Source organism: Sapajus apella, unplaced genomic scaffold, assembly GCF_009761245.1.
Source record: "Sapajus apella isolate SASKATOON/1434 unplaced genomic scaffold, GSC_monkey_1.0 scaffold62, whole genome shotgun sequence".
In the NCBI taxonomy this organism is placed as follows: domain Eukaryota; kingdom Metazoa; phylum Chordata; class Mammalia; order Primates; family Cebidae; genus Sapajus; species Sapajus apella.
The window spans coordinates 12,170,278-12,185,004 of NW_022437002.1; the positions used below are offsets into that span (position 1 = coordinate 12,170,278).

A 14,727-nucleotide genomic window follows, 5' to 3' on the forward strand; every position below is an offset into this window, starting at 1 on the left:
AAAAAAAAAAAAAAAAAAAAAAAAAAAGAAAAAAAAAAATTAGCTGGGCATGGTTGTACGTGCCTGTAATCCCAGCTACTTGTGAGGCTGAGGCAGGAAAATCGCTTGAACCCAGGAGGCAGAGGTTGCAGTGAGCTGAGATTGCACCATTGCACTACAGCCTGGACGACAGGAAAAAAGAAAGCTATCATAAGGGACAAACTATAAACCTGTATGTTAATTTATTTATTTGCAGTATCAGGTAGGGTAAGGAGATAGATTGCTTGCCTCTAATAGCAGCTGTAGTATTTTATGTTAGGGAAACTTAATCAGACTAATATGTAGTAATGGTTATTCTCAGCACCTGACACATGCCAAAAGAATTCAAAAGCAGCAGCAAAACACTACATTTTGGATTTGATTTCTTACAACAATAACAACTTTACTCTCTCAGCCTTTGTTTAATTGAAACCTGTTTTGTTTCTAGTGTTGTATTAGACACTGGCAAATACAGCAAACTGTATTGCCCAGTTTGCTAGAAATAGTTATAAGAAGATAAGTACTAAGCTCTATGATACTGCCCTAAATTCAGTAGAAGTGTAAAGATAGAAAATTCTGTGTAGACTGACCTATCAGCTTTATAGAAAAATTGATCCTTGAGTTGGATCTTTAAGTAATGGTGGGGTTTGGATGGGTGGAAAGGATGGTTTGGAGATGACTGACTGTGGTAATAAAAGCACAGGTACTATTGAGTACTTTGTAGGGATCCACTAGAGAATAAATACCCTAGGGCAGAGAGTGGTTATTGAGGTCTTGTGAGAAATAAAAGACCTGTTGGGGTTGGAAAAGAAGGGCTTGGAAACTCCATTGCATTTGGGCTTAGATTTGATGCAGTAAAAATTAAGAAGCCTTTGAAGTTAGGAAGTGACATGACTGAAGTGGTGTTTTAGGAAGGTTAGACAGAAAAAGTATATATTACGTTTAGGACAGGAGATTGTAGTCAGCAAGAGGAGAAAGGACAGGACTTGCTGACAGGGCACAAATAGAGGAGGATGTACAGAGATACCTTCAAAAGGCTCATAAGGCTTCTCTTGGGACACTGGAAAAATAGCGGTGCTCTGCTGCTGATTAGAATGACAGAGAATGGGTGGAGAGACAAGGGAGAGTCTGGGAAGATGATCAGCTTTGTTTTATACATGATCTTTCCTGGTTTATTAATAACAAGGTGTGTTATTAATAACAAGGTTTTGCCCTGATTGTGTTGAGTTTGCAAGGAACTGTGTTATGGGAAATGTGATTTGATAGTATTCTACAACAAGGAGTTGGCAGACTGACCTGCAGGCCAATCCGATCAACTACCTGTTTTTATTAAAAAAATTTTACTGGCATGAAGTCATGCTCATTCATTTCTTGTCAATAGCTGCTTTTGTGCCACAGTGGCAGAGGTGAGTAGTTGTAACAGAGACTGTCTGGCCAGAAAAGCTGAAAATATTTTCTGTCTAGCCCTGTATACAAAATGTTTGCTGGTTGGGCAAGGTGGATCATGCCTGTAATCCCAGCACTTTTGGGAGGCTGAGGCGGGTGGATCACAGGAGGTCAGGAGTTTGAGACCAGCCTGACCAACATGGTGAAACCCTGTCTCTACTAAAAATACAAAAATTAGCTGGGCGTGGTGACACATGCCTGTAATCCCAGCTACTGAGGAGGCTGAGGCAGGAGAATTGCCTGAACTTGGAAGGTGGAGGTTGCAGTGAGCCAAGATCGTGCCACTGCACTCCAGCCTGGGCAACAGAGTGAGACTTCATCTCAAAAAAAAAAAAAGTTTGCTAACCTGTGCTCTACAAGAATTAAATTTTTCAGTCTATTTCAGTGGTTTAATATCAGTTGGTCTAATTCTCCATGTTCTACGAGTGATGAAACTGAAGCCAAGCTGGTAATGTTTTCAAGGCCCTTCTGCATTAAGCTAATTAGAGAGGCCCAGGCTGGAATGTAGGTCACCTGGCTCCTTTGTCGGCCTTCTTTCCACCTGCCACCTATTTCCATTTGTTAGACACTGATAAGCCATGGTCTGATCGGGAACATCTTGGTGATATATCATTCCATTCATATTTATACATACAGGTGTGATTTAAAACATTTTTTATCATGATCTGGATTAACTTGTTAAATATACTAATGCAAAAACATTTAGTACACATAAAATTATCTTAAAAGTATTTTAAAAGGAACCCTAGTATCATCATAACTAGTCAGTCTCTTATCCTAGTGATACTTTTTTTTTGTAAGTGTCAACAGAATTAAAAATAATCTTTAGTTTGCTTTGGAAAATTACTAGTGAGTCACTAGATGTTGATTAATTGGAGTTTAAATTCGGCATATGTTCTAAGGTAGCGGAGTTACACACATATTTGCCATCTGCTTCACTGGCGGTCAGGAGAAGAGTTAACTTGAACAACAGCTGGGAATAAAAGAACATTGTATGTTGGCACATGTGGGTATCCTAATAATGGGCATGTGTAATGGGAAACCTCTGCTGGGAGGATTTAGCCAGACACATACAATTAAGATTAATTGACTGGGTCATCTGAAAGCCAAAATTCAGAACCCACTGGGTGAAGAGTGAGTCCTTTCAGATACCTGGTAGGTCTGGAAGGCAGAAGAATTCCATGGAATCCTGGAGTTTTAGGTTGTAATATTTCATTTATGTAGAATTGAATGAGATTACTTTGCTGTAAATTTTACATATGAAAGGATTTTAATGAAAATTATAGACTTTCCAGTGGCCTAGTGTCCCAAGAGAATGTTTCCTATAGTTTTTTATTACTGAGAGGGGAAATCTTTGCAAAAATCAGGTTTTCCACAAAGGAAAGACAATATTTTAAACATGAAGCACTTCTGCTATTTTATTTTTATTTTTTTTCTTTTTTCTTTTATCTTGGGAACTACACCTGAAACTTCTGCTATTTTAAAGAGCCCAAGAAATCTGTCAGCAGAGTTCTTGGCACAGTTAAGGCAGGGGTCCATTTCATTCTTAATCCCTGAGTAAACTACATCTTCAGTGTCTGATGTGGTTGATAGACACAATAGCAGGTGGTTGTTTCTTTTCCTGATGGGGAAAGGAAAAGACAAACAGTATCTAATTTACTCACCAGCCTAATACTGTTGGGAATTGACACAGTCACTAGGTATAAGTGATAAACAAAGCAGATACATTTAAACAGGACCCAGTGGGAATTCAGTTTGGGAGTAGAAGAAAAAATAAACAAGAGTATAGAAACTCCAGATGTAGTTTCAATAAGAATCAAGATTAAGATGAATTCTGAACAAGAATAATTACAAAAGGTTTAATTAAATTTAAAATATGCCACCTCTACCACCTTCTCTTATGCTGATTGTCAGCCTGTTAGACCATTGGTGTTTAATTGCCTTATTATTTTGAAAGTCTTAATACTTTTACTTTATTCTTTTGATCATACAAGGAGTGAAATGTACACTCAATACACTGATTACAGGCTGTGTAAAGAAATTGAGGATTTGCTTGTTTAGATATTTTATCTCCCAAAGCACAGCTCTTTTAAATAGATTTGAAGAGATGTCTTCTCAGAACTTTGTATGCATCTGGATCTTACTTTTGGTCTTACTTTTATGGGTTATGTGTGTGTATTTTGGCTGATGTATGATTGCACTGGAGGGGTCATTATGAAAAGTCGATTGGACATATCGTCAAGAATTCAGTAGAGCATTTCAGCCGCCTTTCATGTACACACGGTAATAGGGTTTAAATGGAAGCATTGGTGATCATTTATTTCTTTAAGAAATATGCAAGTGTCCATGTGGCATCATAGTACTGGTCTATAACATTACTGCAGTTTAAAAGGAGTCTTATGTTTAAAACTGGTAAGTATCCTTTTTTCCCAGGTGGTGTCTTTGAACCTAACAGATGATTTTCTTGAAGATAGATCTAGGGATACTTGAAATGTAAGTTTGCTAACTGTAACTTCCACCTTTCTTCTACTCAAGAAGTATTGTTATATGAATAAGCTTATGTCTACTTTGATTTCTTTTTGAAAAAGTAAAACATTTATCAACTTTGATTTTTAAAATCTATTACTAGGAACAATTTTTTTTTTTTTTGGAGACAGAGTCTTACTCTGTCTCCAGGCTGGAGTGCAGTGGCACAATCTTGGCTCACTGCAACCTCTGCCTCCCGGGTTCAAGCGATTTTTCTGCCTCAGCCTCCCAAGTAGCTGGGACTATAGGCATCCGCCACCACACCCAGCTAAGTTTTGAATTTTTAGTAGAGACAGGGTTTCACCATGTTGTCCAGGATGGTCTCCGTCTCTTGACTTTGTGATCCACCTGCCTTCGCCTCTCAAAGTGCTGGGATTACAGGCATGAGCCACCGTGCCCGGCCTTCCTATTTTCTACAGTGGCCAAGGTGATCTTTTTCCTTTCTTAAGTAACATTAGACGTTGTATTTTGAAGTAATCTTAGATTCACATGTAATTATAAGAAATAATACAGAAATGCCTTCCATTTATTCAGTATACATTCATTGGAGGACTCTGCTAGGCAATGGGAAGAATGAACAAGACAAAAGGGGGAGAAACAGCAGACAGTGTTCACACAATGTGAGACTTAGAGGAGAGGTCTGAGCTGGAAATTAAGAGCTCTGAGTCATCAGCATTTGAAACCAGAGAGTGAATAAGATTAACTTTTTTAGAACTCTGAAAATTAAAGGCTTTACCGCAATCTGAGGAGGTTTTAGTCAAGAAAAAGAGATAAATTTCATCAAGAATAATATCACCTTTGAACTCAGCTGGTAACATGCCTATCAGGTGACTCAGATTTTTTGCCACACTGTGTATGTTTGTAATAACCACAAAGGTGCTCTGATAATTGATTTGGGGGTTTTAAAAATAAATGTTAGAAGTAGGCTAATGCACAAATACAGAATCTGCAAATAGCGAGGACCAACTATATATTCAAAGAACTAGCCAGAGGCAGGCAGATGATGAGGTCAGGAGTTCAAGACCAGCCTGGCCAATATAGTAAAATCCCGTCTCTAATAAAAATACAAAAAAATTAGCTGCACATGGTGATGCTTGTCTGTAGTCCCAGCTACTTGGGAAATTGAGGCAGAAGAATTGCTTGAACCCGGGAGGCGGAGGTCGCGATGAGTTGAGATCGCACCATTGCACTCCAGCCTGGGCAACAAGAGTGAAACTCAGTCTCAAAAAAAAAAAAAAAAAAAAAAAAACTAAAGGAAACATGCCTAAAGAATTAAAGGAGGCCAGGTGAGGTGCCTTACACCATAATCCCCGCACTATGGGAGGCCAAGGTGGGATCTCTTGAGCCCTGGAGTTAGAGACCAGCCTGAGCAACAGCTACATGTGCAACATGGAGAGACCCTGTCTCTACAAAAATTTTAAAAATTAGCTGGGTGTGGTAGTGTTCACCTGTAGTCCCAGCTACTCATGAGGCTAAAGTTAGAGGATTACTTGAGCCTGGGAGGTTGAGGTTGCCATGAGCTGTGATCACGCCACTGCACTCCCACCTGGGCAAGAGTGAGACCCTGTCTCAAAAAAAAAAAAAAGAACAGCATGAGAACGATGTTTCAGTAACACAGTAAAAAGATAAATTATAAAAAAACAAAATGAAATTCTGAAGTAAAAAACTACAGCAACCCAAGTTAATTCTCTAGAGAAGATCAACATCAGATTTGAATTAGCAGAAGAATCAGCCAACTTGTCCAATCTGAGGAATAATAGAACCCAAAATGTATGAAAGAATTAAAGAGGCCAATGGACAATTTGAGTAAGATAGTTGGGGACTTTAATACCCACTTTGAATAATGGGTAGAACCGCTAGGCAACAAAGAAATGAAAGACTTAACACTATAAACCAACTAGACTGAGCAGACATCTATAGACTACTCCACCCAGCATCACCTAAATATACATTCTTCTTAAATGCACATGGTCGATTCTCCAGGATAGACCATGTGTTAACCCACAAAACAAACCTAAATAAATTTTAAAGGATTGAAATATACAAAATGTATATTTTTTGTATATTTTTGTATACAAAAATGAATATTTTTGTATAAATTTCTCTGATTACAGTAAAATAAAATTGGAAACTAATAAATAACAAGGAAATTTGGGAAATTTGCAAATATGTGAAATTTAACCATTCCTTCCCAGATAAGCAATGGATTAAAGAAAAAAGAGAAATTAGAAAATAAATTTTTATTGTATTTTGTTTTATTATTTTTGAGACAGAGTCTTATTTTGTCCCCCAGACTGGAGTGCAGTGGGACAGTCATAGTTAACTGCAACCTTGAACTCCTGGGCTCACATGATCCTCCCACCTCAGCCTCCCAAAGTATTGGGACTACAAGCATGAGCCACCATACCCAGCCCAGAAAATACTTTGAGATGAATGATGAAACACGACATACCAATATTTATGGAGGGAAACTTATATTTGTAAAATGTTGATTTTAAAAAAGAAATACCTTAAACCAATAACCTAACCATAACCATTCACCTTAGAAGAGCGAATTAAACTGAAAGCAAGCAGAAGGAAGGAAATAGTAAAGATTAGTGTATAAATAAATGAAATACAGAATATAAAATCAGTAAAGAAAAGTAATAAAGTTAGTTCTTTGAAAAGATTCACAAAATTAATATACTTTCAGTTAGACTGAACAAGTACAAAGAGAAAAATTAGGAATAAAAAAGACACTACCATCAACCTTACAGAAATAAAAAGGAGTATAACTTTGAACAACTTTTTGCCAAAAAATTACATTACTAAATGAAATGGACAAATTTCTAGAAAGATAAAACCCACTAAGGCCAGGTGTGGTGGCTCACACCTGTAATCCCGGCACTTTGGGAGGCCAAGGTGGACAGATTACCTGAGGCTAGGAGTTTGAGACCAGCCTGGGGCCAATATGGTAAAACCCTGTCTCTACTAAAAATATGAAAAACAAATCAGCCAGGCATGGTAGTGCTTGCCTGTAGTCATAGCTGCTTGGGAGGCAAGGCAGGAGAATCTCTTGAACCTCGGAGGCAGAGGTTGCAGTGAGCCAAGACCATGCCATTGCATTCCAGCCTGGGCAACAGGACTGAAACTCCATCTCAAAAAAAAAAAAAAAAAAAAAAAAACCATGGAAACTGATTCACAGATAAATAGAAATTCTGAGTATACCTATGACTAGTAAAGGGGGTAATTTTAATATTTCCCACATCCACAGGGCCTCACTGGACAAAACATTTACAGAATTGTAATACTAGTCTTTCACAAAGTATTCTAAAAAATAGAAAAAGAGGGAAAACTTCCCACCTTATGCTTTGAAGCCAGGATTACCCTGATACTAAAACCAGACAAAGACATCATAAGAAAGAAAACTACAGACCAGGCCAAGCAGAGTGGCTCACACCTGTAGTCCCAGCACTTTGGGAGGCTTAAGTGGGCAGATCACTTGAGGTGAGGTGTTCGAGACCAGGCTGGACAACATGGTAAAACCCTGTCTCTACTAAAAATAAAAAAATTAGCCAGGTGTGGTGACACCCACTTGTAATACTAGCTACTCGGGAGCCCAAGGCAGGAGAATTGCTTGACCCCAGGAGGTAGAGGTTGCAGTGAGCTGAGACTGTGCTGCTGCACTCCAGCCTGGGTGACAGAGAGAACCCTGTCTCAAAAAAAAAAAAAAAAAAAAAAAAAAAAAAGAGAGAGAGAAGAATGCCAGAATGTCCGCTCATGCCACCTCTGTTCTTATTGATTTCCCTGCCTCTATATTCTCCTTACCCTCTCCTGTTTGGGCTGTTGAATACATCTGTAAAAACTCTTAACTGGGTGGGCACGGTGGCTCATGCCTGTAATCCCAGCACTTTGGGCAGCTGAGGCGGGCGGATCACCTGAGGTCAGGAGTTCGAGACCAGCCTGAGCAATGTGAAGTAACCCTGTCTAATAAAAATACAAAATTAGCCGGGCATGGTGGTGCATGCATGTAATCCCTGCTACTAAGGAGGCTGAGGCAGGAGAATCGCTTGAACCTGGGAGTTGGAGGTTGCAGTGAGCCGAGATTGCACCACTGTACTCCAGCCTGGAGGTTGCAGTGAACTGAGATTGCACCACTGCACTCCAGCCTGGGCGGCAAGAGTGAAACTCCATCTCAAAAAGAAAAACTCTTACTTAAGGCTGGGTCTAGTGGCTCATACCTGTAATCCTAGCTCTTTGGGAGGCTGAAGTGGGGGGAGGCCAGGAGTTCAAGACCATCCTCAGCAACAATATGAAACTCCATCTCTACCAAAAAATAATAAAGTAAGCTGGCATGGTGATGGGTGACTGTAGTCCTAGCTACTTTGGAGGCCGAGGCAGGAAAGATGATCACTTGTACCTAGGAGTTTAAGGATGCAGTGAGCTGTGATTGTGCCACTACACTCTAAGCCTGGGCCACAGAGCGAGACCCTCTCATGATAAAAAACAAACAAAAAACCCAACTTCTACTTAAGTCACAACGTAGCATAAGGTAAGAAAAGTAATATATAAGCAGCATAATACCACCTTTCTTTAAAATGTGTACATATTTGCAGTAGTATTGAACCTGTGCTGTGTAACATGTATATAGACATAATACTGGAAAAATAATCACATTAATACTGGCTATCATTGAGTTGTAAGATTTAAGGATAATTTTTATTCTGTTTTCTATCATAAATCGTAAATATTTTATGATTAGCAGAAATCTAGTAAATAGAAATTATTTACTAGATTTCTGTTTAATTTCTATTTACTAGATTTCTGCTAATTACAAATAATTTATTTCTAAAATAGAAATAATTTATTTTTCTATTTTTATTTTTATATTTAAATTTTATTTTATTTTTTCTGCTAATTTCTAGTAAATAGAAATTAGCAGAAATCTAGTAAATAGAAATTAAACTAAATACTGATTTCAAGTGATTTCTTTTGGATATATATCCAAATGAAAACAACAAAAAAATTATCTGATTTCCTCATAAAACCCCCATGAGTAAGGTCCGGGTCCTTTAGTCTTCTGTTATCATTGGCCTGTATGATAACTTTGTTGAAATCAGCAAAAAGTGCCATCACCCTCTACTCTGCCTTCATACTTTCAGATGTCTTCCCATCTTCTGAGGGCAAAACCCTCATGTCAGAACATAGGGCTTGGCAAGTGGACTGAATTTCAGCCCCCACTAACTCTTTTGGCTGGTTACTTTTGTGCCATGCAAAACTGCACAACTCTGACATGACCTTATTCAGCCTGTCTTTCCCCTAGTGTTGATTTAGCTCTATCCTAAGTCTAAATTTGTTTAACCTTTCATTGACTGTTAGCTGTGTGACATCACTCATTGCCGTTATATCAGATGATCTTTTCCTTCCTCATATGCCACAATTACTCCCAAATTAATTAGTTTGCTCATCCTGGCTTCTTTTTTGGCCACACTCTCTCCTATCCATCTAGACCCTGCTGTCTCCCCAAGTTATTTTCCTTGGAATCTTTGTGGCTTACTTCAGTCAATGTTATTTTTCCTGTTTTCAGTCTTCTGTCCCATTTATTCTGTTATTTATCTTATAGTTATCTTTCATTCTAACAAATAGTTACTGATGTTCATTCATGGACCTGGCACTGTTGTAGGCACTGAAGATACAGTGGTGAAAGAAACAGACTTTTGACCTCATGGAACTTATATTTCAGTGGTAAAATAGATAGTAAACATACTTGATTATTTGAAACACGTGTTCAGTTTGTCTTAACAGCTATAGAATTGTAAGCCCCAGGACTAGAAATCATGTGTAAGAACAAAAAATCATTTCAGTATCTAAGAATAAGATGTTTCCTAGATAGTATTAAAATTCTCAAAAGCTTGTTGATGACCTTCATTTTAATTTACTTTAGCCGAGAAGTGTTATGTGGCATATATTTGTTTTTTAGTGTGGTCTTAGCTATTTATTACAAAAGATTGAGGACGAGTAGTATAACCATATTGTATTATTAGTGACGTGTTATCTCATTTTAATTTGCATGAATTTTTTCACTTATTTACTTTTATTTCTTTATTATGCCTTTTTTTCTTCTATATTCAAGAAGGTACAGGTATTTGGGGCATAATACTGAGATTCTCTTCGAGTGAAAGGATGTTAACTGAGTGCTTGTCATGTGAAAATCCTAAAGCAGGTGCTAAGGGGGATACAAGTACAAAATAAGATCTAGTACCTGCTTTCAAGGGATTTAGAATCTATGAGGAGGGACAGATAACAGATACAAAAAAAAACTAAAGCCAAAGTTTTTCTCATTTGTAAAAATGATCAGATGCCTCATTTAGTTAAATGAAAGTGGAAAATAAGTCTGGAGTGGTATTTCTGTTACTATCTCAGAAAAATGGGTGCAAGGCAAATGAGCTATTGAATTGAAAGCTTATACAAAGCCTCCACTATAAACTAGTTCTGCCTTCACAGTAGAAACTTTGATGGAAGTAAAACAGGCAAGTTGATAGGTAATGAAAATGTATGTGTGAGATACCATGCTTAGGTGTTATGAACCTCTTGGTCAGAAATTTCATTATCAGGCATATTGGTGTATTTTAAAATGCCAGGTAAACAGCAGTATTAAGAGCTAACCAAAAGAATGTTAATATTTTGGGTTTGCTGGAAAATGCATAACATTTGGAGAAGGTTGAGGTTAAGTTTAATTTGAGAAGTTGGTAGAGAAAGTTAAGCTTGCATTGGAACCGAATCATTTTCTGAGTGCAAAAAAAAAAAAAAAAAAAAAAAAGCTAGGCTTTGCTTGTTTAGGCCAGTGCAGGAACATGTTTGCCAGCAATCCCTGTGGGACTCAGAAGGCATGGAGATAATGATAATAGAAAAATAGAAGTGCTTCTAGCAACTCCCAAGACTTGGTGCTCCCACAGTATTACTGGATTACCCACAACTATACTGAAATATTTTATTTCTGTTCCTTCAAAAAGCCTTTTTTGGTTCCCAAATTTGGGTTAGATTCTTCTTACCAAAGATATTTTTAAAATACTGTATACTCTCTCATTGTAGCTTTTTAATTCTTAGTAACTGCTTCCTTATTAATTATCCCTGACTAGACTGTGACATCCGTTAGGGTTAAAATTAGATTGGCTCGCATCTGCAGTACTTAGCACAGTGCAGGTATTTAGTAAATGGCACTGCTTTGCTAGGCACATACATTTTGTGACGGCTATTTTTCTTCTTACAGGATTTTGTTTATAGAGGATTTGGGATATTATTTATAGAGCTGTGCTCTTGTCCTTAGGGACTTTATAGTCTAGCTGGAGAACCAAAGTGAAAATACATAAAAAAGTAAAATAATAGGGCTAGGGCGATTGCTTACGCCTATAATCCCAACACTTTGGGAGGCTGAGGCAGGTGGGATCACTTGAGGCCAGGAGTTTGAGACCAGCCTGGGCAGCATAGTGAGACCTCATCTCTACAAAAACTAAAACAAAACAAAACAAAACTGGGTGTGGTGGTACACACTTGTGGTCCCAGCTGCTTGAGAAACTGAGGCAGGAGGATCGCTTGAGCCCAGGACAGTGGAGACTGCTGTAAGCCATGATTACCCTAACTGCACTGCAGCCTAGGCAACAGAGTAAGACCTTGTCTTTAAAAAAAAAAAAAAAAAAAGTAAAAAGTAAAAATAATGAGTCTGTTTGCATTGTCTGCAGGTTAAATGTTGGCCCGAGGCAGCATAAATAATAGCCCAACTTAAACATTTTTAATTTAAAAATAAACTTTTAAACTCATTTTTTATTTGTGAAATAGGAATAATATTGTCTGTCTTGCTGGTCTTATAGATATGTTGAGATATGACAAAAGAAAATGAGATAATACAGTAAAACTTACTTGAAAAAATTAAAAAATGTTCTAGAAATAAGTGCTACAAAGGAGAAATTTGAGTGTTTGACAGCCATCCAAATAACATGACCTCAGAAGTCAGGAAAGGATTCTGTAAGAAAATAGCATTTGAGCTGAGTTTTAAAAAAAGCCTTTCTGCACCTACCTGAAGATATGACTAAAATTAGAGGCTTAGAACCACCCCCTTGTAACTGCGTAGCACTCTTGAGGAGTTGAGCTGTTTACCTCATTTGCTCTGATGCATACCTCATTTGTCCTGAGATTTTCCCTGTTTTTTATATTTGATGCCCAGTATAGTTGATATAATGCAGACAGACTGATGAAGTAGATTGTGTTCATATTCTGTTTACTAAGACAGGGAAGTTGATAAAGTAGAGAACGAGAAAGGGTCTTTAAAGGTCTAGTTCACTTTTTTTTACTCTTTTTCAGTATATGAAAGGAGCCCCAGAGAATTTGACTGATTTGCCAGAGGGTTTTTGTTTGTTGCTTTTTTAAAGATTTAAGTCGTGTAAATGGAAAGATGTGTTTCTAAAAGGGTTTTGAAAAACTCATTTATACACTAGATATTTTCCTCCTATGAAAGAATGGTGTTTATGTAGCATTTGTATTTAAAACAGTTCCTGAATTGGCCTCCTTTAGCCCCTCTGACAGTGAGGATAAGCTATGTGTTTTACTATGTGTAACCAGAGTGACCCAACTGTGGTCATGGATACTGGGGGAAGACAAGAAGAGGAGAGGAAAAAAAAAGATAATAACACTTCAGTTGATAATAACCTGAGATTATTATATATAATTTGACTCATATGGTAGCAATGTTCATAAGTATTTATTTTAAATTGCAAAAATGTATTTATCTGTATTGAGACTGAAGTAGAACTTCCTTATAGTATCTGTTCCCTTCTTTAATATTTTCTTATGTGAAATATTCATGCCAGAAGACTCATTCATTAGCAGGAGAAAATTATGTCTCTAATTTTTGCCTCATCAAGAAGTTTCACATTATATAACAAAGTTTACTGAAAAGTCACCATTTTCTTTTTGACTTAGTCATCTCATTTTTGATAGATTGCAAAGGTCGACTGCAAGGAAGTACTAGACATCATATGTAATCTGGAATCTGAGGGGCAGGATAACACAGCATTTGTTCTTTGTACGACTTACCTTACCCAGCAGCTCCAAACTGCAAGTGTATATTGTTCTTGGTAAGTATATTTAGTTTTACACCCTTTATTTGTTAGTATATAGTATAGCATTTAGGGTTTATGTAAATGTTAATTTGTTCATAATTTAAAACCTAACATGACCGGTGAATAGCTTCTTGCTTCCATGTAAAATCATTTAAGTAAAAATACCATTGGTTTAATCTAGTCAAGAAAGGGTAAAATATGTTCCTCTTGATCATCCCATAAAGGGTTATCTGTTAACTCCAATGTGTCTTCTACCTTGCAGATAAAATTTTGTCAATATGAAACAAACCTGTGTTAGATTGTTTTTCATTTTTTTAGTATCTTCTGGGTGGTCACTCCCCACTCTTGTTTGGGAACCCACAAATGAAAAGGATCAAATTATCTAGGTTTCTAGGTCAAACTAGCACTAAAAAAGGAAATTCATTTGAATAGTAATCTCTTTTGCAAATTTGGAACTATATAGTTGAATTGCATTATTTTGGTTTTAATTCAATTTATATCTTGTTTGCCTACAGAATACTTAGTTGCTAAAAAGGAAACAGTAAGTGTACCGATGGTTCTTTCATTCTAACTGTATTGAATCTATTTAGGCCAAAGGGACAAACCTGATACACAGGAAACCTCTAAAATGTAAGACTCTCTTGTCAGTAAGTATCAGATTAGTGGTATGGATAATGCTATAGGAGATCAGAGAGAGGTGCTTACTGTACACCAGAGTATTAAAGAAAGGTGTCAGGGAGGAAGTAATATTTGAACTTTTAATTGTAAGAATGGGTTGGATTTGCATAATCTTGATTAGAGGAGCTCTGAGTATTTCAGAACCTAAGGATGGCTTAAAATTGGAAATGAGCATTTTGTTTATAGGAAAACCTAGTAAAGCCTTTTGTGTACTTCAGCCCTCATTGATCTCCCTCTGGATCATCTGTCTTTCTGTATAGTTTTATGGTTAATACCATTGTATGTTACTATATTTCTTTTTGTTTATTATTTTGTGTAGAAATTTTTTGTACTGTAATCTCACCCAGTCCTCGTAATAATTATTGCACAGATGAGGCAGCGGAGCAATAGGGGCCAGATAAAACTTGTAATTGTTCATGGTCTCAAGGCTAAAGTAGTAGAGCTGAGATTCAAGCCCAGGGTTTGGACTTAGCATCCAGCACTTTTCTTCTGTATACTTGTTTTCTTGGCACAGTCCAAAATTCAAATTGTAGTTTTCTACCACCCAGTCAGCTATGCCAGAGTTATACCTCCTATGAGAAAGGAGATAGTGGGACAGGGACTTAAATGTAACTTCATTATAATGAAAAAATATCTACAATTTATAGCTAGGTTTTCAATACAAAGAATAAATTAAACCATACATGGAATGTGTTATAGATTGTGTTTTAAATTTTCCCCTCTTCTTCAGTTAGCCACCATTCACTCTCCTAAAGCTGTTAGTGGCTCCAGGATTAATGCTGTTCTTCTATAGCAGGAAGGGATTAATAGAGATTTCCCGTTATGGCCTCCTGTGAAGCTGTAATGGGTAAAGGAAAGAAAATCTTAGTCATTTTACACTTTGTTAAAAGTAAGCTTCTTTCAAGCAATTCAAGGAGAAATCCCATCTTTTTTTTTTTTTTTTTTTTTTTTTTTTTTTTTTTTT

At 37.0% G+C, this 14,727-nt stretch overlaps 1 protein-coding gene across 3 annotated transcripts in view; it reads left to right on the forward strand.

The window, feature by feature from the left end:
• The window catches only part of RLF (RLF zinc finger), a 79,019-nt gene that overhangs the window by 46,207 nt on the left and 18,085 nt on the right, over nucleotides 1–14,727 (forward strand). For all 3 annotated transcript variants that reach the window (XM_032247075.1, XM_032247078.1, XM_032247077.1), the window contains one exon: nucleotides 12,964–13,100. In XM_032247075.1, coding sequence (XP_032102966.1) covers nucleotides 12,964–13,100 — 137 coding nt within the window. The remainder of the gene's footprint in view (nucleotides 1–12,963; nucleotides 13,101–14,727) is intronic.